Source organism: Cynoglossus semilaevis, chromosome 8 (genome assembly GCF_000523025.1).
Source record: "Cynoglossus semilaevis isolate Cse_v1.0 chromosome 8, Cse_v1.0, whole genome shotgun sequence".
In the NCBI taxonomy this organism is placed as follows: Eukaryota; Metazoa; Chordata; class Actinopteri; order Pleuronectiformes; family Cynoglossidae; genus Cynoglossus; species Cynoglossus semilaevis.
In genome coordinates, this window is record NC_024314.1 from 27,448,286 (window position 1) to 27,472,729 (window position 24,444).

General features: G+C 45.3%; 2 protein-coding genes across 2 annotated transcripts; one reads left to right on the forward strand and one right to left on the reverse strand.

Moving 5' to 3' along the window:
- The first annotated feature begins 33 nt into the window (after window positions 1–33).
- Window positions 34–22,185, forward strand: utp20 (UTP20 small subunit processome component). The gene is made up of 62 exons (XM_008315934.3): window positions 34–417; window positions 700–780; window positions 870–936; window positions 1,043–1,175; window positions 1,269–1,457; window positions 1,660–1,741; window positions 1,831–1,968; window positions 2,051–2,206; window positions 2,289–2,441; window positions 2,537–2,671; window positions 2,803–2,880; window positions 2,983–3,161; window positions 3,264–3,416; window positions 3,897–3,985; window positions 4,229–4,334; window positions 4,414–4,564; window positions 4,691–4,753; window positions 4,829–4,996; window positions 5,140–5,216; window positions 5,661–5,740; window positions 6,118–6,382; window positions 6,486–6,659; window positions 7,104–7,194; window positions 7,294–7,379; window positions 8,679–8,804; window positions 9,139–9,305; window positions 9,430–9,638; window positions 10,260–10,403; window positions 10,513–10,592; window positions 10,707–10,942; window positions 11,033–11,177; window positions 11,618–11,705; window positions 11,815–11,958; window positions 12,049–12,102; window positions 12,680–12,832; window positions 12,914–13,069; window positions 13,156–13,296; window positions 13,385–13,522; window positions 13,610–13,749; window positions 13,840–13,922; window positions 14,032–14,360; window positions 14,442–14,581; window positions 14,678–14,834; window positions 15,355–15,453; window positions 15,567–15,734; window positions 16,269–16,435; window positions 16,528–16,675; window positions 16,766–16,882; window positions 17,272–17,442; window positions 17,528–17,659; window positions 17,744–17,854; window positions 18,151–18,300; window positions 18,376–18,558; window positions 18,704–18,835; window positions 18,932–19,064; window positions 19,147–19,331; window positions 19,406–19,477; window positions 19,571–19,679; window positions 19,943–20,106; window positions 20,814–20,940; window positions 21,697–21,842; window positions 21,930–22,185. Exons 1-62 carry the CDS (start codon window positions 367–369, stop codon window positions 22,083–22,085), a joined length of 8,445 nt encoding a protein of 2,814 aa, XP_008314156.1. The 5' UTR covers window positions 34–366; the 3' UTR covers window positions 22,086–22,185.
- A 553-nt stretch (window positions 22,186–22,738) lies between these two features.
- On the reverse strand, window positions 22,739–24,220 carry LOC103382954 (ADP-ribosylation factor-like protein 1). Its single transcript, XM_008315938.3, has 4 exons — window positions 24,062–24,220; window positions 23,842–23,953; window positions 23,506–23,684; window positions 22,739–23,401 (listed from the first exon to the last, which is right to left on the reverse strand). The coding sequence occupies exons 2-4, from the start codon at window positions 23,878–23,880 to the stop codon at window positions 23,371–23,373; spliced, it is 249 nt and encodes an 82-aa protein (XP_008314160.3). The 5' UTR covers window positions 23,881–23,953; window positions 24,062–24,220; the 3' UTR covers window positions 22,739–23,370.
- Window positions 24,221–24,444: the final 224 nt, after the last annotated feature.

The following is a 24,444-nucleotide window of genomic DNA, read 5'->3' on the forward strand; positions in this document are numbered from 1 at the left end:
ACATAGCAATGTTGCAGTGTTGTATTGTTTATTAATCTTTATTCATCCGAAGTATTAATTTTGTTTTAATAAATATATTTGTAGGTTTAAAGTTGACATGTTACTAAGAAAAAAAATAAAATAACTTTTTGTAACTCTACATTTGCGAAGGCGGAAGTGCAAACCAAAGCGGAAGTGCGTTGCCCTTCTGCTCACGGGCCCACCCCACGTGACAGGGAATACTACCCACAATGCTTTGTCCAAAATGTCGGCCTCCTGTTGTCGCGTGTGTGTTTACACCTGTAGCTTCGACCAAAGGAAATATTAACGTTTTTTGTTACATTCTAAACTTTTTGGAAACATTACGCGATTAAAAGTGAATCCAAGATGAAACTCAAATCCAAGTCTTCGTATCACAAATCGGAGAACACCTACCGGGTGAGTTTTCACGTTCACTGCTAACGATGCTAAAGCTAACACTGTGTTAGTTTATCAACATATAAGTCATAACCACTCGGTTATATTCACATAAGCGCTAAATATTTTTTTGCTTTTTTATTTAGATAAGTTTAATTGATATACAAATACTTTTAGAACTTTTTTAGTTCCTCTGGTTACTGTTTTAGTTCATGTGTGATTACATTTTGCAGTTCTTATGTACAGTTTATTAATGTCGACTGTTCTGATTTACTCCCCTTCATCTCTCCCTCCCTCTTACAGTTTCTCACATTTGCTGAGAGACTTGCCAATGTCAACATCGATGTCATCCATCGGATTGACAGAATTGGATCTTTTGCTGAGGTATGAACCATTGGTGAATCTGGTAGAATATAAAAACAATAATATCTCTGCTGTTAAGTTGCCTATTTAACGCTGTTCTCCTACGGCAGGAGGTAGAAACCTACTTTTTTGAAGGTCTGACAAAATGGAGGGACCTCAACTTGACCCAGCAATTCAGTATGTAAACAGTTTATTATTACGTCTTTTATAAACAAAAGTTTTTATATGTTGTTGAACATAAAGGTGTGTTATTTTCAGCTTGTGTTTTTCTTTGCATTTGTAGCGACATTTTTGAAAGAAGTCTCAAACAAGAGCCAGTCTTTCAACATGCTGGTTTTCCACCAGAAGTCAATCGTGGAGTGTCTGAAAACTAACCTCGCCGTCAAAGACAGCCTCGCCTCCCAACCACTGCTGGAGTACGTGTTCTGTCGGAATCATTTATGATTTTAAAACTGGACTTTTTAAAATATTTTTAATAAAATAAAAACATCCCATATTTGTCCTTTCAGTCTGGTGGTCCAGCTGGCTCGAGACCTGCAGACGGATTTCTATCCTCACTTCCCAGACTTCTTTGTTCTCATTACCTCACTTTTGGACACTAAAGACACAGAGGTTCTAGAATGGGCCTTCACCTGTCTCTCCTACCTTTACAAGTATCTGTGGAGGCTCATGGTGAAGGACATGACCAACATCTACAGGTGACAAATGAGACACTTGACATGTTGTTTCCTGATTATAATTCTGCGTGAACTTATGATAAACTTTTTGATTAAAATGCAAACAAATTTTTTTTGCTTTGACTGTACTGACATCTGGCTGAAATATCACTGATGTAGAGATGGTTTTTAAAAGTGATTTTTTTTAAATTTAAATTAATAAAATGTGCTTTCCATTCCACAGTTTGTACAGCACACTGCTGGCACACAAAAAAGACCACATTCGCAAATTTGCAGCAGAGAGTTTCTCTTTTTTGATGAGAAAGGTGAGTTTTTCTTCCTTGCAGCAGCTTATTTTGGTAACTTCTTATCTGTGATTTTTGGTTTGTGTGAATAATTAATTTTTTTCATTCAGGTCCCAGACTTCGACGGCCTGCTGGACCTTATGTTCTCGGACCTGCAGCGGCATCCTGATAAAGCAGAGGGCGTCGGTCAGCTCCTGTTTGAAATGTGCAAAGGTGTCAGGAACATGTTCCACTCTGTTGCTGCCAGGGTGAGTTTGTTGACGTGGATCGTTGGTACCGATCATTTCAACACGTCTGTGTAAATATATGTCTCTGCGCCTTTCTCACCAGGCGTTCCCCGCAGCTCTGCGTAAACTTGGTCCACTGACAAACCCGGACGTCTGTTTACCGTGGGACACAGTCAGGGACGCTCTGGATCACATGGCCCAGGCTGCAGCCGATTATGTTGACAAAGAACACTTCCTGGTCTTATGGGAGTCCGTGCAGGTAAAAAAAGAACTGTGAGTTAAAACGTACAGTCTTACACAGCAACCCTGCATCTCTGATGATGCTGTCTGTCTCCTGCCAGGCCAGTGTGCTGCAGGTCCTGTGTGTCGTCGAGGAAAAGGGAGAGAAAGCCCATGAGGCCACAGAGCAGCTGGAGCGGCTGCTGTTCATCCTCCACACCCTGGTGTCTCACAGAAACGGATCCAAAGTCACCAAGCCTGAGTCGCTCTGCCAGGTGACGTGGTTTATGTTCACAGTCTGAGTCCCGTCCTCATCACTCCTCTGTGTCCACTCTGTGTTTACACTGTTGTGTTGTTGTGAACCAATCAGGTGTTGCTGCAGTTGATCCAGAGCTCAGCTCTGTCAGTTCCCTGCTCCCGTCTGCTCCTCCAGATCGTCTCCTCTCTGCTTCTTGGGGAGAACATCACCCTCCCCGCCCCACTGATTCAAGGCACAATACAAAAGGTAATGGTGGAGAGCTTTGGATAAAAGTTCTTGCTAAATGCATAAATATAAATGTAAAAAAGGAGGAAAAACGTTTTCTCAATTTTTTTTCTGTCTGTCTCTTCGTTTTCTTTTTTGTTTATTTTCAACAGATCTTTGGAAGCACAATGGGCCAAGATCTGATTTTGGAGTTCACTAAAGAAATGTTCACCATGAAACAGTTTGAGCAGGTGAGACCAGAGTGAAGTGAACTGTAGTTTGGCTTGTTTTGTGTCTTGTTTTTTTGTGTGTTTTTCTCATGCTTTCTTCTTCCTCTCCTGTTTTTCTTCCAGCTTTTCCTCCCCAGTCTGCTGCGTTTTTCTGCTGGGCTGGTGCTGAGTGAAGACGCCCCGTCTCGTCACTCGGGCCTGGAGGTGTTGGTCCAACTCATCCTCTCTAAAGCCCCGCCCCCCACAGATGGCTCCATGGCCTTTGAAACCTACCCACTGCTGTTCACCGGACTGAACGCAGGGTCAGGAATTAAAATTCAACTCTTTTACGGTTTTTATTTCTGTGTTCATGTTGTAATTTTAATGACTTTAACACATTTGTTTTCGTGGACTTTACCAAACAGTCGAAACCCAGGACAAACGAGTGGTACCACACCACAGCAGGCATCAGTACCAGAGCTGGTACTGTCTCTGATCAATCTCCCCGAGGAGCAGAAGGAACCAATCACTGACCTGTCTCTGCCGTGGTCCGCCCTCATCCTGCTGCCGCACCTCAGGTACGACCACATCAAGTCTAATTAAATAGTAAATTCTTTTACTGAAATAAAAAATAGACTTTTTTTTGCAAATATATTTTGTTCAGTTGCAGCTGTTATGAGTATAGACAGTGCCCTCCTGTGGCCGTGGGTATATCAGACTTAAAGTTTGGTATACATCCATCGGAATATTATTCAATAAATATCACACTGTGTACTATTCTGATGGACCAATACATCTATTGAAAACATATGTACATGTAGTTAAATACATTGTTTGATGTTGTAACGGCTGAATTACATTTAATGATTTTATATATTCGACATTTGCTCTATTAACAGTTAAAATGTGTTGATTTTATTACTTTAAATTACTCACTTTTTTCCTGGTCGATACTGATAAGTAGACAAATCTGATGACTTTAGTTTCCTGCTAAAACCTGGAGGAGAGAATTCACCTCCAAACTTTAGGTTTTCACTTTTCACTTTTTTTATTTCCAGACCACAAAGTCCAGTGACTGTTGTCCCGGGCGTCAGCGCTCTGTTGAACCACCTGCTGAGTCAGATCCACGAAGGAAACTTTGGAAAAGGTTTGTCTTTCCTTCATTTCCCTCTGAATTATTTTATTATATAGTATTTAAAACAACACGTCATAAAATGTTCAGAACAACAGGACACAAATACATGTTAGTACTTGATACTGCAGTGATGTTTCAGGAGTGAAGTACTGTATTTTAGCCACTGCAGTGAAGCTCAGTTTTCTGACTGTTTCCTCTCCCCCCCGTTGACTCCCGTGTTTCTCCCCCTCTGACGTGTCTCCCTCCCCCCCTCAGCTGCTCTGTTCGTGGCCCGTCAGGCTCTGAGCTGCCTCCTCAGTCTGGACGGCTCGGCCCAGCTCCTGTCTCTGGTCACCGTGGACAAGGTCACGTCCATCCTCAGGTGAGTATCACTGCAAAACTGCTGTAAACAAATGTAAAGTTCTTTTTTTTTTTAATTTCCTTCCTTGCTGTGGTTGTAGGAAGTTTCCCACAGACCTGTCGGCCCTGCTGGTGGGAGACCTGTACTACACCCACCTGTCGCTCAGCGGCGTTTCAGAGCATCTGTCCCACAGTGCACTGCAGGAGCTGTACCACATCCTGCAGCCCAATCTTTCCTCCAATGTCTCTAAGGTTTGTCCAATAATGTCCAGTACTGACTTTGACCACCCCCCTCTATATTTTATATAATTGAATGTACACAGTACAGAGTATTTGCCGAGTATTTGTTGTTCACCAGCTCCACTCTCTTTCTCTCAGATCCGCCTCTTGACTCTGAGGATCCTGTCGCAGTTCGAAGCGGAGCTTCCTGCCCAGCCTGAGGTACACCCATCAGTCTGACAGACGTCACAGGTGTGAAGTGGAGTCATTGACGTTTGTCTCTCTGTGTGAGTTCAGGCCGAGGACAGCGTGGACGTCCAGCCGGTGTTCGCCGTTTGCCTGCAGGCAGAGTTGGTGCCGGCGTCGGTGCAGGACTACAGAGAAAAGCTGCTCCACCTGCGGAAGCTGAGGCACGACCTGGTGCAGCGCAGCCTGCCGCAGGGTCCCAGCGCCACCTTTCAGCAGGTACTGAGAACTACACCGACCGATGATTTTGATTTGTGTTTTTTTTTTCTCTCCTCTCTTCACGTTGTGGTCGTTGTTTGATTCAAATCATCTCAATTTTTTTAATTACTTCGTTACATCGTTGTTTTTCTCTTTTCTTCCAGGTTCCTCTGCGTTTCCTCATCGCGATGCTCTTTGTCAACTTCAGGCCTCTGTGGGACGCCGTCATTGACCTTATAGTGTGAGTTTTATTGATCCTGACGTAGTACTACTACATACAGAGTACACACTGACACAGCCATAATAACTATAAAAGAGATCCTGGTTCTGGTCCTGGTTTTACTGCATGATGTTAAGGTTGTGTATTGGTAAAAATGTGGCAATACGATACATATCACAATACAGGGGCAACAATACGATATACTGCAATATATCGCGATACAATAGGCATTACGATATTTTTTTTTTAACAAATTAATTCTAGTAAAACTGTCATCATAGTAAACACACAGTGATGAAATGAAATATTCTCATATTTTGTTGTATATAAAAATTCAAAATCGTGTATAAAGTATTTGTAGGATGAGTTGTTGTTTTGATATTACTTCTCCTGTATTTTGTACTTTTGTGTCATAAAAACTAAACACTACACAAAAAATTAATGTTTCTCTCTTCCTCCTCACAGGAGCCACGCCCGGGGGATGGACAACAAAGACTTCTGGGTAATCTACTACGAACACCTAGAGATGGTTGCTGGGCTGGCAGGTAAATATTTAAACTGGTTTAAAATGTCATCACTTAGTGAGAGTAAAATCTGTACAGATATTTTAATGATCTGACCTAGGATAGAGTATTGCTCGGTACCTTGCGATACGATACTATCACGATATTCTTCCCACGATAACGAATATCACGATACAGCAATTCTGTGATAATCGATATACTGGAATACATTTCATCCAGGCTGTTGTGTTACTGAAGGTAATCAGAATGTACTGACTGATGATGATGATGTCAAGGTATTTTCCGCCTGTATATTGATAACATACAACAAGACGAAATACTGCGATACGATCATAGCATTGATATTTTGGTGCACCTCCTACTTTGACCTAAGAACTGACAGTTGTGCATCTTCTCAGAAAAGGAGTTACGAGAGGACGACGAAGATGACGTCAGCGATGACGAGGACGGGTCCAGTGGACGGCCCGAGCCCGGCTGTGATGTCATTGAAAGCGGGGACGTGGGGGTGCTGTTTCTGGAGCAGCTGAAGTCGACCAACCAGTCCAACGACAGGACAGACTTCCCAAACTTCCGAAGCCTGCTGTGGCGCACCATGACCAAGTGTCCGGACCGGGTGGAGCCACGGAGCCGAGAACTGAGTCCTCTGCTGCTCCGCTTCGTCAGGTGGGCGTGGTTTACAGGAGACATTTTGACCCTGAATGATGAAATATGTGGAGACGGGACCCGCTGCGGTACCACGTCCTCAAGGTTTGTGTTTTGTCTTCAGGAATGAGTTCTACCCGGCCGACCTGATGGTCGCTCCAACGCAGGACCTGAGGAAGAAGAGTGACGCTGCACCAGAGGACGCTGACATGACTGTGGACGAGGAGGAGGAAGAGGAGGAGGAGGAGGAGAGAGGCCAGCAACAAACCAAGGGAGTGTCCAGGAGAGCAGCTGCAAGGTGGAGAAGTATTCCACTCACGTAACACCAGGGGGCGTAATAATCTGAAACTGAAATTAATTATACTTCAAACTTTTTTTTATTAATTCTTTGTAGTATTTATGAAGATAAGAGAACTGACGGCAAGAATAAAAAATTTTTGTAAAAAAACAATTTTTTCTGCTGTTGGTAATGCAACAGCGCCCCCTTGAAATTTTAATTGAGCTGCGTTTTTGCAACAAGATAGCAAAAAATTAATTTTTTAATATATAATTTTATTTTTAGATTTTAGATTTTTTATATATATTTGTATATTTTATTTTATATATTTAGTTTTTTTTATAATGAATGTGGTGGGTGGAGTTTGAGGGATAAATCACAGCAGCCGAGAAACAGAGAAATAGATCTACTGTATATATGTAACTTGTTTTTTGATGTGTTTTGTTTTGTTTTGTTTGTTGACAGACAGCTGATTGCTCATCTGAAGGTTTTTGCCCAGTTCACCAACCCGTGCTCTCTTTACCTGGAGAGCCAACTCAGCGAGCTCTATAACCAGGTGATACCAGATAAAACCCCTCCTCTCTCTCTGCTCCTGGTACGTGTTCGTGTCCATGCAGTGTTTCTGTACTGACCTCCTGAGTCTCTGTGTTCTCAGCTGCTCTGTCATCAGGACCAGCAGATCCAACGAGTGGCTCTAGAATGTGTCCTCACCTACAAAGACTCCAACATCGTCCCCTACAAGTAAGTCCACTACCGTAATCACCCTAATAGACGGGAACACTGATGTACAGATTCCTGCCACAGTCTCTGTTTGTCTCCTGTTCAATGAGGTCATTGTCAGCCTTCCCCCCAAACCCCCCCACTCCCCTACTGGACAAATCATGTCTGTAGAAAACTCTGACCGTCTGTTATCATGATATCAACTTACAGCTGAGCCTGCAGACAGATGTGGTGGTCAGGGAAGGCCTGACTGACCGTTACAGATTACAGTTCCCATGGTTACAGGGATCTGGTTTCTGGGCAGGAATTACTACTATATATACAGGACTGTCTCAGAAAATTAGAATATTGTGATAAAGTTCATTATTTTCTTTAATGCAATTAAAAAAACAAAAATGCCATACATCCTGGATTCATTACAAATCAACTGAAATATTGCAAGCCTTTTATTATTTTAATATTGCTGATTATGGCTTAGAGCTTGAGAAAACTCAAAAAACCTATCTCAAAAAATTAGAATTTTTCCTCAGATCAAGTAAAAAAAAAAAAAAGTATATCAGCAAAACAAAATCAAACATTTGAAAATCTCCATTAATGCAGTCAGTACTTCGTTGGGAATCCTTTTGCCTGGATTACTGCATCAATGCGGCGTGGCATGGAGGCAATCAACCTGTGGCATTGCTGAGGTGTTATGGATGCCCAGGATGCTTCAATAGATATATTTCTAGAACATGTATGTTATATACATGCAGTCATACATATATACAATAAATGTACATATATAAATTATATATGTACATATAATATATTAAACAAGCATTATATATGTTTATGTATATATATACTGTATATAAATTGTATTTATAAACTTGAATACTGTGTATATATATATTTCTAAAACATTTACACATATTTCTAGAACATGTATGTTATATATGTAATATATGTATATATATATATATATATACAATAAATGTACATATAAATTATATATGTATATATAATATATTAAACAAGCATTATATATGTTTATGTATATATAAACTGTATTTATATACTAGAATACTGTGTATATATATATATATATTTCTAGAACATATATTTACATATATTTGTAGAATATTAGTTATATACCTAAAGTATATATAATAAATATACGTATATAAATTATATTTTAAACAAACATATATGTTTATATATATGTATAATGTATATACCTACATATATGTACATGTATTATAAGGTTTTATTATATTATGAAGAGCCATGTTTGAGTCAATAAGTTCGTCTTTGTTGACGTTGCGTCTGTGTTTCGTTCAGGGAGAATCTGGAGAGACTGCTGGACGACAAACACTTCAAGGAGGAGATCGTCCATTTTAACATTTCTGAAGAAACAGGAGTCGTCGACGCTTCCCACAGAGCCAGGCTCATCCCACTGCTGATGAGGTATTACTCACTTAGTACTACAGTGCCATGGTCCCGGGGGGGTCAGTAATACTGCAGTAGATACTGTAGTAGAATCAGGAAGAGTGTTTTTCTTCGTTGCTTTAACCTGATTCGTGGCTGTAGTTTTTATGACCTTGAGGTCAGACACAGGTGATTGGCTCCGTGTCATGAACCTGGTCTGTGAGTGTTTTTTTAATCAGGCTTTGACACAAAAAACAATGGACAGTTTCGTGTCCTGTCTCCAGTCAGTCTGTCTCCAGCGGTTTAATCATTGACTTGTTCAGTCAGGCTAGTTTTTCATGTTTCGGGTTAAATTCCACTCTCTCTGGACCAGGATCCTTTTTGGACGTCTGCGCAGCAAAGCAGGAAGTAAGTTCCAGGGCAAATCCTCGGCAGCCACCCGCTCCTCCATCATTCTGCGTTTTCTGGCCGGTTGCCAAACGGAGGAGCTGGAGATGTTCATCAGCCTCCTGCTGGAGCCGGTGTCTCATTACTGCCAAGGTAGAAAAAAAAAAGAACCTACTGCAGAACCTACTTAAAGAGAAAACACAGGACATTCAGTCTGACGCTTTTTATTTTCTTTAATTGTTTTTAAATGTTTACATTTTTTGCCCCCCGTCTTCAGGGTCCTGTCTGGCGTCGGTGGAGAAAGCGGTCGCGGACACAGACCCGGGCGCCGTTCTGCCGCTGGGCCGTCAGCACAGCCTGTTGAACATCATCAACGTGGTGCTCCAGAAGTTGGGCCACCTCATTGACATCTACCTGCCCAGGGTGCTGCGGATCCTGCTGTGCGTCACTGCCAGTGTGTCCACGCTGCTGGACAACAGGGAGCAGGTACGAGCAGAGTCGACCCGTCACGAAAACATGGTCGTGTTTAATGAAATATAATTTTGACAAAACATCGTGAACATGAAGTGGGGCTGGATTGAAACCCCAGCGCCACGATTCCCAACCACTGTGCCGTGAGAGATCATTAGCTGTGCCACGGAAAATTATCCAATGTCACTTAGTTGGGCTTAAAAACTAAATATACTGTATATATATTTTATCAACAGCCAGAGCAATTAAATCCTCTTCCGCTAGGTGGCAGCAGATGGGTATTAAACCTAACAAAAGATAATCAGAGTTGTTAAAGAAGATCTTTGTGAGTGTCTTTCTTCAATTCCTGCCAGTATATCAACGTTGTCTTTAACTAAACAGGATTTCATTTTTAGTACTTTTAAACTATATTTCATTACATATAGTATTTGTGAGATTTTTTTTTTGTTTGTTTGTTGTGCCGTGGGGTTTTTCCTGGTGATATATGTGTGCCGCAGCTCAAAAAAGGTTGGGAAACACTGCCCTAGCGGACCAATTTTGGCCCATGGACCTTATGTTTGACACCCCTGATACGTTTGTTAATAAGTATGTCCTTCTGCCTTGGTGTCTCATGGTCGGCGTGTCTCTGGTGTGAAGCTGAGGCCCGGCTGCATCAGTCCTCTGAAGAACCTGAGGCGACTCGGCGTCTTGAGGATCTACGACTTCTTCGAAGGCTTCGACTCCTACAGCTTCAGCCCAGATGAGCTGGACGCTGTGTTCCAGGCGGTGGTCTGGCCTCAGGTCTGTGTCACAGACTTAGTTTTTAAGTTTGGTTCACTGGTTCACTGTAGAGACGATTGTCAGCGATTGTTGACGATCGTTTTCTTTTGAACATTTTTTTTTTCCCCAGGTGTGTCGTCTGCCCACAGAGAGTCCTTACTCTCCCACTCCTCTGCTCAAACTGATCCACGTGTGGTGCAAACATTCCAGGTCAGAGTCATCACCTGTCCTGTTAATCCAGATTATTTGATTAAACTAACCAACATATCAAGGTGAAGAAAGTCGTTTTTTTTATTTTTCCCCTTCTCTGTCTTCCTGTCTCAGGTACTTCCCTCTTCTGGCCAAGCAGAGACCCGACCACCCGGAGTGCGACGTCCTCCTGAACGTCTTCGCCCTCCTGTTTGCAAAGAACGCTTCCACGGCGACCGTTGCCATGGTCATGGACGTCGCCGAGTCTCTGGCGACGACCGAAGACTTTGTGGCTTCGGAGTCCGAGACGGAGCTGAGCGTTAACAACGGCGTGTTCCCGCAGCCTGCAGAGGGCGCTCTGGTTACAGCAGGTTAGCATCGTGTTTCCATTCTCGTTCTGCTCTTATCTGTCATCAACCCAGTGGACGGACATGTGGAGCAGTGTGTTGTGTCTCCTGCAGAGTCTTTATCCCAGGGCTTCAGACTGCTGCTGCCTCACATCTCTGTGGTGCTCAACTACTTCAGCACCACCGTCTGCAGCACCGACAGACTCAAGAAGAAGAAGTTCCGAGCGCACGTGGCCAAAGAGCTCAACATCCTCTCCAAGTGAGTCGACCGTGTAGTGCACGTGTCAAACATAAGGCCTGGGGGCCCAAACGTAGCCCGTAAAATGACTTTTAATGGCCGACAGCAGCTTTAAAGGCATTTAATGCCTGATGATAAAGTCAATGCCACTGGTGTCAAACTCAAGGGTTGTGGGCCGAATGTGGCCGCTCAAGTAATTTTGTGGGGCAATTTGATGCCTTTTGATGAAGTCTATGCCACATTTGTCAAACTCAAGGCCTGGGGTCCAAATGCAGCCCGCCAGGTTATTTTTGTGTGGCAGGTAATACAGTCTATGTTGTCGTATATTGACCTTAAATTACTACAACAACAATACATTTTATGATGATGATGAAATGATAAACATCGTCGCCTCATCAACCTCACCCAAAACCTGACTCACAGACTTCTGTTAACATGTGATGTCACTTCCTGTCCTCCAGGATAAGTCGGTTCGTCAGCAGCAGGGATCAGAGCTCGGTGCTCATCAGGCTGCTGCTGCCGTATCTCCACAAAGGCCACAACGCTCCGGTGAGACGCTCCTTCATCCTCCTCATCTAAACATCCCTCCTTACTCCACCTGTTGTTTTATTCACCCTCTCTCCCCCTTCTCTCTCTCCCCCTCTCCTCCCCCCTCCAGGAGACAGAGATGGACATCCTGGCCACCGTACAGAATCTGCTGCAGCAGTGCGTCCAACCCTCCGCCTTCCTGCGGCCTCTCAGCAAACTCTTCTCCGTTATTCACAACAAGCTGCCGAGACAGGCGCTCACCAGCGTCTTCCAGGTACGACAGATAATTCACACAGTACTAGTACTGTAGTACTTTGTGGTTTGAAGTATTTTCATATTGTGTTGTGTGTCTTTTTTTTTCCAGACTCTCTCAGATCTGGAGCCGTCGCTCAACTACATCACAGATTTAGCAGCAAAGGTAACGTGTTGGTCATTGGTCGTTAGACCATGTGACTTAATTAATGACCAATTAGATCAGTCATGGAAAACATGGATAATAATCCTTGAATATTTCATTTACTTACTGCTCCTTCCTGCATTGTGGGTAAATGTTTAGGGTTGAAAAACTATATTTTTTCAATTTTTAAGAATATTGTTTTTACTATTTTTTTTTTTCAATTTTTAAGAATATTGTTTTCTGGAGATTCTTTTTTCTGCATTTAAAAACTTACTATAACTAGTGTAGAGAAATTATAAATTGGAAAAATAATTTTTCATAAAATATAAAACAACACTTTTGAATACATTAGAGGTGTGTTTAAACCTATGGTTCGTGACCCTATGTGCAGTCAGCTGGAGTTCAAATGGAGTCGCCTGAAATGTCTAGTAATTAATAAAAAAGAAATAACTGATAAAAAGTAAATATAATTTTTTCTAAAATTTACATTAAAAACAACCATATTCTTTCACTTTCATGAATATAAATCAAGTTCATCCTGTGGTGGTGTTCACCTGGTTCGACCAACCTCAGCTCTCTTTTTTTTTTTCATCTCCAGCTCAATGCCTTCGACAGTCGACACTTGGATGAAGTTCACTACGACGTGCGTCTCACCGCCTTCCAAGACGCCACCAGGAAGGTCAGGGAGATGCGGACCCTGGACCTGGACTTCATCGGCACCATCATACACAACTGTTTCCACACCTACGAGGTCAGGTGACCCGTGACGCCGGTAAACGCTCTGGAGTTTAGAACTCTTCAGCTGACGCTCTGTGTTTTCACCGTGGCACAGATTGGAGACATGTCGCTGGCAGACAACGCCACCTTGTGTCTGTCTGCGGTCATCACCCAGGTGGCAGAAGTCAACGCTGGAGAACAAATCTACAGGGACGTCATCCAGCACACGGTCCTGGACGCCGTGCTCAAAGGACTGCGTAGTAAAAACGACGTACGGAACATGGAAAACCTCTGACTATAATATCAGCCAATCAGACGCTGACGTGATCTCGTCCAATCGTTTCTTTATTTCCCCAGAGAGTGCAGCATGAGTACACCACCGTGCTGGCCTGCCTGGTGAAGACGTTCCCCAACAGGAAGGAGTTCAAAGACCTGGTGCAGCTCACGGATTACAACGACCCTGAGTCGGACTTCTTCGAGCACATGAAGCACATCCAGGTTTAAAAAAAATAAAAATAAAAATCTCTCCGTCTCTCTCCTCCTCCTCTGCATCGACTCTCAGACACTGACACACCTCTGTCCACAGATCCACCGTCGTGCTCGTGCACTGAGGAGGTTGGCCAAGCAGCTGACGGAGGACAAGGTCATGATTTCCCCTCGCTCCCTGCAGAACTACGTGATGCCGTACGCCATGACGGCGCTGTTCGATGAGAAGATGCTGAAGGTGAATCAGAAAAACATGGACTTAAAACAAACAAAAAAACATTCTGCTGAAGCTGAAACTAAGAGTACGATGATGTTGATGTTGCAGCATGAGAACATGACCTCAGCCTCGGTGGAGGTGGTGGGCGCCGTGTGTCGCAAACTGACCTGGTCCAAGTACCTGTACTACCTCAAACACTTTGTCCACGTCCTGCAGACGTCACAGGCCGAGCAGAAACTGGGCGTCACGTGAGAACTTTTTCTTTTTTTTTTTTTAAACGTTGATGCCTGTAGTTGTGCTCCAGTTTCTCTGACCTTCACTCTGCTCTCTAACTGCAGTTTGCTGGTCACGGTTCTGGAGGCGTTCCATTTTGACCACCAGACACTCAGCAGAGAAATTGAGGCGGCGAAGGCCAGAGAAGGTCAGTAGGTCGTCAGGAGATTTTTTCTAACTAAAGTTTTAACTTGAAAACATAGAATAAAAACAGTAGAATTTCACATTTCTAACCTTCTGTTCAATGCTGTCTTAAGAAGCGGCAAGAGTTCAAGTCGACCAGCAGGGGGCAGAGGACGCTGCAGCAGATGAATCAGATGCAAGCGATGACGAGGAGCCGATGGAGATAGATGGCAAGGCGGCTGCGGCTACTGTGTCCATGGAAGTGGACAACGTGGAGGACCACAAAGGCGTCTCGGAGGACGCCGCCGCCGCTAAGAACAAAAAAGCGGCGCCTGTGAAACCGTCTGTAGGGGTCAGCGGACTGCCACAGAGTCAGGAGGAGCTGGAGTATCTGATAAAAACCATCCACCAGACGGTCAACGACAGCGTCCTGCCTCGTCTGCAGAAGTGTCTCACGGCCAAGGTACGAGCCGCGTCAGGCTAACGATCGGTACATGACACGGAGCACGATGTTGACGATGTTGACGACTTCCTGTTTCACCAGGTGACACGTGACGAGGAGCACAAGTCCATCAAGTCCAAGGCCGTGAAAGAGGAGGAGGTGGTGAGGATACCGATCGCCTTCGCTATGGTCAAACTGATGCAGACGCTCCCCCCGCACATCATGGAGGGCAACCTGCCCGGGTACGAGGGGGCAAAAAAACCTCCAAAAAAAGATTCAGAAAATGGGATTTTATTTTAATGAAGGTTTGCTGTGTGTGTATGTGTGTGTGTCAACAGAATCCTCATCAAGGTGTGTGTGCTGCTGAGGAACCGATTCCAGGAGGTCAGAGATGTGGCCAGAGGAACGCTGGTGAAAATCGTGGAGACTCTGGGATGTCGGTACCTGCAGTACCTGCTGAAGGAGATGCAGGGAATCCTGGTCAAGGGGTACCAGGTGAAAAACACACACACACACACACACACACACACACAGTCTGGTTCTGATGAGTTGTGAGGACTTCATGTGTGTATAATTACCACCTCATAGATCAAAAAAATCTTTTTTTCTGCAGCGCCCCCTTTTGTAGATCAGACTTTGCGACAGGCAGAGCAATTACATATTCTTCCACTAGGTGGCAGCATATGCTATTTAAAAAAAAGAAATGCTCAGAACTGGTGAAGAAGATCTCCACTGTGTCTTTCATCAATTCCTACAAAGTCTATCAGTGTTGTGTTCAACTAAACAGGCTTCTGTTTCCATTACGAATGTTTGCCTAATCCTAACCTAGTCGTTATATTCTCTTAGGTGAGAACAAAAAAAATTTCCCGACAAGTATAGCTACACCTAGACAACACACACACAAACACAAACATTAACTAAACACAAACACAGGTTTAATCAAAAATCTTCTCCTCGATGGGTTTCCGTTTCTACGATAAGGCTCTGAATGTTTTTTCTTCTCTCCGTCCTCCAGGTCCACGTGCTAACATTCACCGTCTACAACCTCCTGTCTGTGCTCAGTCCCACTCTGAAGCCCGGTGATCTGGATCCATGTATGAACATGCTCATCAGTGTAAGAACTTCTCATTAACCAAAACAAACTCTTCCTTCTCTGCTCCTGTCGTCGTCATCGTTATCGTTCATTTCTGTATCTGTTTTGTTTCTTTTTTGTTGAATTTTGCTCAGATCTTCAACAACGAGCTGTTCGGCGCCGTGGCCGAGGAAAAGGAAGTGAAAGGAATCGTCTCCAAGCTGATGGAGGCTCGACACAGCAAGAGCATGGACTCGTACGAGCTGCTGGCCAAGTTCTGCAGCAGAGACAGCATCACCAAGCTCATGTTGCCCCTGAAGGAGGTGAGGGAGTTGGGAATATGGACGTCCGATATCCGATAGGCCGGTATTGTCCAAACGATTCAATTCCGATATCACCTGATACCGATATATCAGGGCAGTAGTAGCCTGGTGGTTAAGAAAGTTGCGTGCTCACTAAGGTGATCGGTTAAAGCAGTGTTTCTTACTATTTTCTGCCATGTGCCCCCTATGGGCCAGAAGTTTTTTTACACCCCACCCCAAGAGTTGCTGGCACCAACATTTTGCATACAAGCTCCTGATGATTTCATATAGATGAGCTGCAATGCTGCCATCTAGTGGCTTTCACTTTCACATGCATCTGTTTTTCCCCCCAAAACTACTTTTTTGGGCACACGTCATTTGGCGAAGGTTGGGCATTGCGTTATTGGGGTTTTCATTATCGGAGGAAAAACCGATAACAATTTTTGCCAATGTGACATAATTATGCTAATATCAGCCGACCAATATTATCGGCCCGATATTAGCATGATAATTTTTCTTCTTTTTATTCATTATACTCCTCATTCTCTCCAACAGATTCTGGAGACCACGTCCAGTCTGAAAGTGTGTAACCGGGTCAGCGCTGTGCTGCGGCGGCTAGTCCTGGGTCTACTCGCAAATGAGGGCATGACCGCTCAGGACATCCTCCTGTTGAGCCACAGTCTGGTCAGCCAGAGTCTGCCGCTGGTCACCAAGAAAGACCGGTACACCCAGGAAAAATAGAAGACAAAGCATTGAAGTGTTTTTAAAATCATTTATTTCTTCTGAGAACCTCCGACCTTCTGTGTGTTTGTAGACAGAAGTCTGCTGCCCAGGCCCCCCCTGACCCCAGGCTGCCCCCGCCCAGCTGCCTCCTCCTGCCCCCAACCCCAAAGAGAGGTGAACAGAAGGCTCGGGTCAGCAGCCGAACCAACATGCACATCCTGGTGGACACTGGACTGAAGGTACGCACCCTCGTCCAATGACACGCTCAGGGGTCTGTCAGGGGTCTGTCAGGGGTCTGTCAGGGGTCACCAGTGTCGTCTGTTCCACAGCTGCTCCACCTGAGTCTGAAGAAGTCTAAGGTCACCTCGTCTGAGGCTTCAGCTCTGGAGATGCTGGACCCCTTCATACAGCTGATGCTGGACTGTCTGGACTCCATGCACGTTAAGGTAACAATGTCGATAATATCTGTAAGAATCGTTATCGGTTTGTCCTCCGATAACGATCAGTTTTGGGGATAAACTGCTGTATATTAAAGTGAAAATCACTAGATGGCAGTATTGCAACTTTTTTAATAAATCTCATTCTCATACAGTGGTTTGCTTTAATAAATCTCATTCTCATACAGGGTGGTTTGTACAGATAGAAAAATGAAAAATATTTCCAAATATATTACCAGGCCTATATCAATGTCAGGTGACATTGGAATTGGAAATTATCCAAAATATTGTGATAGTATCATATCGCCAGGTACCTGCCGATACCTCGCAGTATTTCTTGTAGTTTTTTTTTCTCTGATCTCCTGGAATCGGTTCTCCGACCTTCTCCTCGCCCTCAGGTGATCACTGAGGCCCTGGTCTGCTTCACCTTCCTGCTCAAGTTCCCGCTGCCGGCGGTGGAGAAGAACTCGGAGCAGCTGACCAAGAAGCTCTTCGTCCTGTTGAAGGACTTCTCCAAGGCTGGAGCGGCTCGAGGGGAGAACTACCACCTGGTCCAGAGCTGCTTCAAGGTAGAACGTTAAAAAAAAAAGTCGTCATAGATTCAGGAGTCGATTCAGAGTCTGTAGCTTCACCTGGTCTCTGTCGGTCCCTCAGGCCATCACCACGCTGGTGAAGAACTTCAAGAACAGCAACATCACTGAGGTTCGGCTGCGGGTGCTGCTGGGATACGCCGAGGAGGACATTTATGACCAATCACGTCAGGCCACTGCCTTTGGTCTGCTGAAGGTGGCGCTTTTTTTTCCCTCTTTAATAAAACAAAAAAAAAATATAACATTCCTCCCGTGTTTATAAAAAAAATGTTTCTTTTAGGTGATTCTGTCCAGGAAACTGGTGGTTCCAGAGATGGAGGAACTGATGAAGAAAGTGTCCAAACTCTCCATCACTGGTAGCAACTCCATGATCAGAATCCACTGTCGACAGGTACGGACGCACGGTGAAGATCTGAGAACTTTGAATTATTTACTGCAAATAATTTGTCCTTGTTAGTTTATGGGTTAGTGACAGGCAGAGAAATTAAATACTCTTCCACTAGATGGCGGCAGAGTTGTGTAAAAAAACAAAATCAGTTAAATATCTTCATGTGTGTCTTTCTTCAATTCCTACAAAGTATCTCAGCTTTGTGTTCAACTAAACAGGCACAGGAAACTAGAAGATTATTATATTTCATAACATATAAATGTTAAATGTGTGCCGTGGCTCGTGTTGTGGTTCTGCAGATATTCCTGAAGTACCTGCTGGACTACCCACTGGGGAAGAAGCTGAGAGGACACCTGGACTTCGTGGTGGCCCAGCTGCAGTACGAGCACGACACGGGCAGAGAGTCGGTGCTGGAGATGTTGGCGTACATCTTCCAGACGTTCCCTCAGGTTGGTGTGGTTCTCCGACCGCTGCGGACCGTAACGTGGATGAGAAAGTGCTGACTTTGTTTCTTCGCCCTCTAGAATCTGCTGCTACAACACAGCGGCCTGTTCTTCGCCCCGCTCGCCCTGTCCGTGGTCAACGACGACTCGGCTCGCTGTAAAAAAATGGCCGCCTTGGCCATCAAGGCTCTGCTCGCCAAGCTGGACCTGAACCACCAGAACATCCTGTTCTCGCTGGTCAACACGTGGCTCAACTCAGAAAAGGTTCGACAAAATAACAACGTGCTCTTTATTATGTCATCATCAACTAAAACATTTTTGGAAAAATCATTGGCATTTAGTCACGGGTCGGAAATGGCCCCCGGGCCACGAGTTTGGAATCCCTGGTTTAAACATTTGTCTTTGTTAGTCCAACCTGCGGCGTCTCGGAGCCTTGATCTGTGGCCTGTTTGTGGAAGTGGAGCAGGAGAAGTTCGTCCAGAGGCTGGACACACTGCTCCCCCTGCTGGAGAGGGAGATCCACCCAGACAATTATGAAGACGTGAGTGGTTGTCCTCCCTCCCTCCCTCTCTCGTCACTGAGGTGTCTGTTACGTCAGGGAGAAGGCGGCGTCCTCACTCTGCTGTTTGTCTCACAGATCGAAGAGGAGCAGGAGGAGAAAGGAGCTGATAGGCTGTTGTTCAGTCACCTGACCCTGGTCACCAAGCTGGTCCAGCACTGTGGTCTGCTGGAGCTCCAGAAACCCCGGGACACGCTCCTCAGCATCTGGGGTAAAGAACTCGCCCAGAACTGCTCGCTCGGTTACCGCCACCGACTTCACTTTCTGACCTTTCTGACCTTTTCTGCCCTCAGGTCACATCGAAGCCCACCTGAGCTACCCTCACTGCTGGGTGTGGCTGACCGCCTCGCAGCTCTTTGGTCAGCTGTTCGCGGCGCAGCAGGCGGAGCAGCTGGTCAGCAGGTGGAGAGGAGAGGCTGCAGATGTTTCTCCTCCGTCCGTGGCCACCGTCTTCATCACCACCAACCTGGACAAGAAGGTCGGTCTGAAGACCACGCCGGTTTGTTTCATCTCTGTCTCTCCGTCTTAACGGCTTCTTCCTCCGTCCTCTAGATGAGACAGTTGGCGTTGACGCTCTGCCATCAGCTGCAGTCCAAGTTCCTGGACACGGCCTCAGGAGAGCAGGTGTCCGCACGTCGTCTCCACTTTAGTGATTTATTTTCATCAACTTTCTGCAGCTCAGTTTTTGACCTGAGAACTTGTGTCCTCTGTCGTCAGGTGATCAAGAACCTGCTGTTCGTTGGCAAAGTCATCTACCTGCTGTCCCCCGAGTCTGAGGTCACAGCTGAACAAGAAGAAGAAGAAGAAGAAGAAGAAGAAGGGAAAGGTAGGGGAAGAATCTGCAGATACCACACGTGTCACAATGTGATATACTGTGATATATTGAGTTTTTTTTTAACATCTGTAGTCCCAGTGTGATCCTAGTCTGAGACTCTGTTCCATCTGAACATCAGTTCCTAACTCTGGAACAGAGGGATCTACATTTGGAATCACTAGAGAAGAAAGAAAAGAAAAAGAACATGAACCAACACCAGGAATATTGGACTGGGAATTGATGGCAATTATTGATGTTTTTGCTAAACCCCCTAGTGGAGGAGCCAGAGGAGAACGGAAAGGACGAACAGGAGGAGGAGGAGGAGGAGGAGAAGGAGGAGAAGGAAGACAACCGACCTCCGTCACTGCTCTGGTTGATGAGGAAACTTTCTCTGATGGCCAAGAGAGAAGCAGCCCACTCTCCTAAAGTTCCTCTGAAGGTAACCATGGAAACGGAGCGTTACAGTCCCTGTTCTCTGAAAAGTCACACTCGGCTCCACAGGGACAGGATGTCAAATTCCTAGTTTTGTACCAAGTACTGGTCTGGTACCAGTCCTTTAAAGATTGGCAAATTTTCAAAAGAATTCTTTTAGACTAAAGTTTATTAGTTTTGCAGTATGAACGACATTATTTTTAAAAATTACCAAATTAATTAATAATGAAGAAATTAAGTAGAAATAAGCAGTGAAATAAATTGATATTTTTTCGTATATATTTTCGGTACCAAGTAGCCCATGAACCAGGTGTTGGGCACATGTAAAATGTTTTTATTTCTCATTAAATTTTCAATAACAGAAAGTCAATGTTCTGTCCCTGGACAACAACGACAGCAACAAAAAATGTTGAGTCTATAATTTCTTTTCAGTACCGTTATTAGAAGCTTTCAGTAAAACAAAAAAAGAAAAAATTAAACGAAGCAAAAGTAAAATCTTTTAAAAGTTTTAATGTTAATTAAAGGTTCAGTTTCAGATGAAGAATCTGCAGAAAAACTCCGGGAAAATACACATTGTTTATGAAAAGAAAACTAAAAAGATGAACTGACGTTCACTTCAACACTGCCACCAGCAGATGGCATTGTTGACGCTGCAGTGCTGGAGCCGTGGTGAGGAGTTGATTTTCATGTCTTTGTTTCTCTTCCTCCTCCCAGAGAACGTGTGTCTTCAAGTTCCTGGGAGCCACAGCCATGGACCTGGGGGCAGAGAGACTGGGTCCGTACCTGACCACCATCATCGCCCCCCTCTACAGGGAGCTGGACAGCACGTACGCTGACCAAGGTAGAAGCTGCTGATGGGCTGATGGGAAAAACTGTGGTCGACACTGAAGAGACTGGGAGTTAAAAACACAATGTCTCTCTCTTTTCCTCCCCTCTTTACCTCCCTCCTCTCTCCCCCTCTCTCTTTCTTCCCCCCTCTCTCCCACTTGATCCCCCTCATCCTCTTCCCTCCTTTCTTTCCTCTCTCTGTTTCCTCCCTCACCCTATTCCCTCCTGTCTCCTTTATACCCTCTCACCTTTCTCTCCTCTCCCCCGTTTCTTCCTCACCCTCTTTCCTCCTTTCTCACCCTTTCCTCCTTTCTCTCCTCCCCATCTCTCCTTTCTTTCCTCTCTCTGTTTCCTCCCTCACCCTATTCCCTCCTGTCTCCTTTATACCCTCTCACCTTTCTCTCCTCTCCCCTCTCTTTCTTCCTCACCCTCTTTCTTCCTTTCTCTCCTCCCCATCTCTCCTTTCTTTCCTCTCCCCCTTCTCTTTCTTCCTCCCTCACTCTCTTCCCTCTCCCCCTCTCTCCTTTCTCTCCTCCCCCTTCTCTTTCTCCCCCTCTCTCTCCTCCCTCCCTTCTCTCTCCTCCCTCCCCTCTCTCCTCCCTCACCCTCTCTCCTCCTCCCTCACCCTCTCTCCTCCTCCCTCACCCTCTCTCTCCTCCTCCCTCACCCTCTCTCTCCTCCCTCACCCTCTCTCCTCCTCCCTCACTCTCCCTCTATCAGTTTTATTTCCTACTTCTTTCCTGCTCGTTTCCACTCGCTCCCCCTGCAGACCCCACCCTGAAGAACCTGGCTCAGGAGCTCATCGAGCTGCTGAAGAAGCAGGTCGGACTGGAGACGTTCTCTCTCGCCTTCTCTGCCGTTCAGAAGGAGTTCTCCAAGCGGCGAGCAGCGCGTAAACGCCACAGGGCCGTGCAGGTGAGACGCGGTGAACGCGAACGCTGAAAGTGGGCGTGGCCCTGAAGTCCACCTCACCTCGCTCTCCTTCTCTCTGTGTCCACGCAGGCCGTCGCCAACCCGGAGGTCGCCGCCAAGAAGAAACTCAAGAAACACAAGAACAAAATAGAAGCCAAGAAGAGGAAGATCGAGTTCCTGCGGCCGGGCTACAAGGCTAAGAAGCACCGCAGCCACGCCCTCAAAGACCTGGCCATGGTGCAGTGACGCCGCTGGTCATGTGACCCCGGGAACAGATAAGACTTTGGTGTTTTCACAGATGCTGTTTGATGACTTTTTCTAATTAAAAATTATTTACAACGTCAAAGGACTTGTGGTTTTTGTTGGTTTGTTTTAGGAGTGGATTGAAACAGAGAGCAGTGACATCACAGGACGACTGGACCGGACTGGACTGATGATGACCTCTGACCTCTTCATCTGCAGAGAAAAGTCAGGTATGGAACCTTGGAGTGACTTAGAGACCAATGGGACCAGAGGGGGGGGGATACAGAGGGGTGAGGGAGGGGAGAGGAGGGTTAGGGGTCCAGGTTTATCACTTGGGGGCCCGACCTGTCTGTGATGTTGCTGATGAGGAGTTCAGTTTGGGGGAGAGACATGGTGTCTGAATCCACGTCTCCTCCAAACTCAACTCTTTATCAGCGACATCACAGACAGACACCAGGGGGCACCAACGTGATACAAACGTCCCATTGGTCTCCAACAGTCACTCCAAAGTTCCATACCTGACTTTTCCCCACAGTCGGTCAGAGCTGAAGAAGTCTCTGCAGATGAAGAGGTCAGAGGTCCTCATCAGTCCAGACCCGTCCAGTCGTCCTCTGATGTCACTGCTGACACCTGGTGGACAGAGAACAGACACAGCGTTTGAACAATCACGCATCAATCTTTACTGTGAACCATTTCCACTGTACAAGCAGATATAAATATGACACCATAAATCTTTGGGCGTACAATTAGTGTTGAGTAACTCAGTGACTAACTCTTTGCCAAAGCTGCAATCAATTCAATAGATTCAATGGAAAAAAAGGCTTCAACCACGACATTTTTAAAAAACAGGAAACACCGGAAATAATCAAGGAGAAGGAAAGAAAAAAAAAAAAAACTAAACAAAATGTAAAATTCCTGGTCAATGCATCGGCCTGACTTTAGCACAACAACAGCCCAGACTGCAGTAACACCTGGTTCCCAACCCGTGGCCCTGGTGAAGAAGACCAGACTCTAACCATCATCAGGAGAGTCATAACCACAGTCCTTGAAGCTCCTTGAACGTCTCCACTTGGACCAACGGTGGGTGGGTGTGAGTGGGGGGGTGTCGGTGCACGTGCTCGGTCCAGACGTTACTGCTTCCCACTTCAGGGGGACGCATTGGGAGACTTGGCCAAAGGCTTCATGTGGGTTAAAGGGGGGAGGCAGGAGTGCAATCAATGGTCCGAAGGTCAGTGGGATACAGGGGGAGGAGGAGGGAGGAGGGAGGTCAGGGGCATGTGCAGGAGATCTACTGCCGACTCTTCAGTGCGTCCACCAACCTGCAGAGGGAGACAGAGTGAGCGGGAGAGTCGGCTCAGCCACGGAGTCACAACACGTCGACCTCGTGACCTTTGACTGGACCGCAGCCGTGAGTAGAACCTACCATTCCATTGCGTCTTCCAGGCCGACGCCCTTCAGGGCTGAGGTCTTGAAGATCTGCCACTTCCTGTCTTTCAGGGCGGGGAGGCCCAGGGCGTTCGCCACCTCGGTCGGTGTCATCGCCTGGTCCATGTCTTGTTTGTTTGCGAAGACCACCAGAATGGCCTTTTTCAGCTCCTCCTCCTGAGACAAAGGACACAGGTGTACGTCAGGTACCAGTACTACGACAATAAAGTTTTTTTTTTATCTTGAATACTATGATGTATCATCTGGGTAGTAGAACTCATCACTTTGTTTTTGTTTTGTTTTGTAGACACTGGGTTTTCTGTGAAGATCTTACCTCTAGCATGGCCACCAGTTCAGACTTGGAGATGCCCATCCTGTCGCGGTCACTGCTGTCCACCACGTAGATGACTGCATCAGTGTTGGAGTAGTAACATCTCCAGTAGGGCCTGTGGATCAGAGGGAATGTGGAAGTACAGCGTCAACAGTGAGACTGACCTTTCTTCCACAAAGTCGTTGGCCAATCAACAGCCTGATGCTGTTCCTGATGCTCTTACCTGATGCTGGTCTGTCCGCCGAGATCCCACACTTGGAACTTGAGGTTCTTGTATGTGACCGTCTCCACGTTAAAGCCGATGGCTGTGGACAGACAGATGTGAATGTGGTGAGTCGTCACGTTAGTTTAGTTTTAGGGATTGGACGTAACTGTTATCGTTGGTTCTGTAAAAACAAAGTTGTAACTTTCCTGTTTGCCTCCATTTTCATCAGTTTAAAAAAGGAAACACAATCAAATACTGTTTCTAGTTACAAATACAATGTTTCTGTCAACTGAAAGTGATAAATGCTAATTTAGTGAGACAAAATGTTGTGAAGTGTATTTTTAGTCATTTCTGAGAATTTTTGTTTCCAGAGGTTTGTTCAGGAGTTTATTGGTATAGTA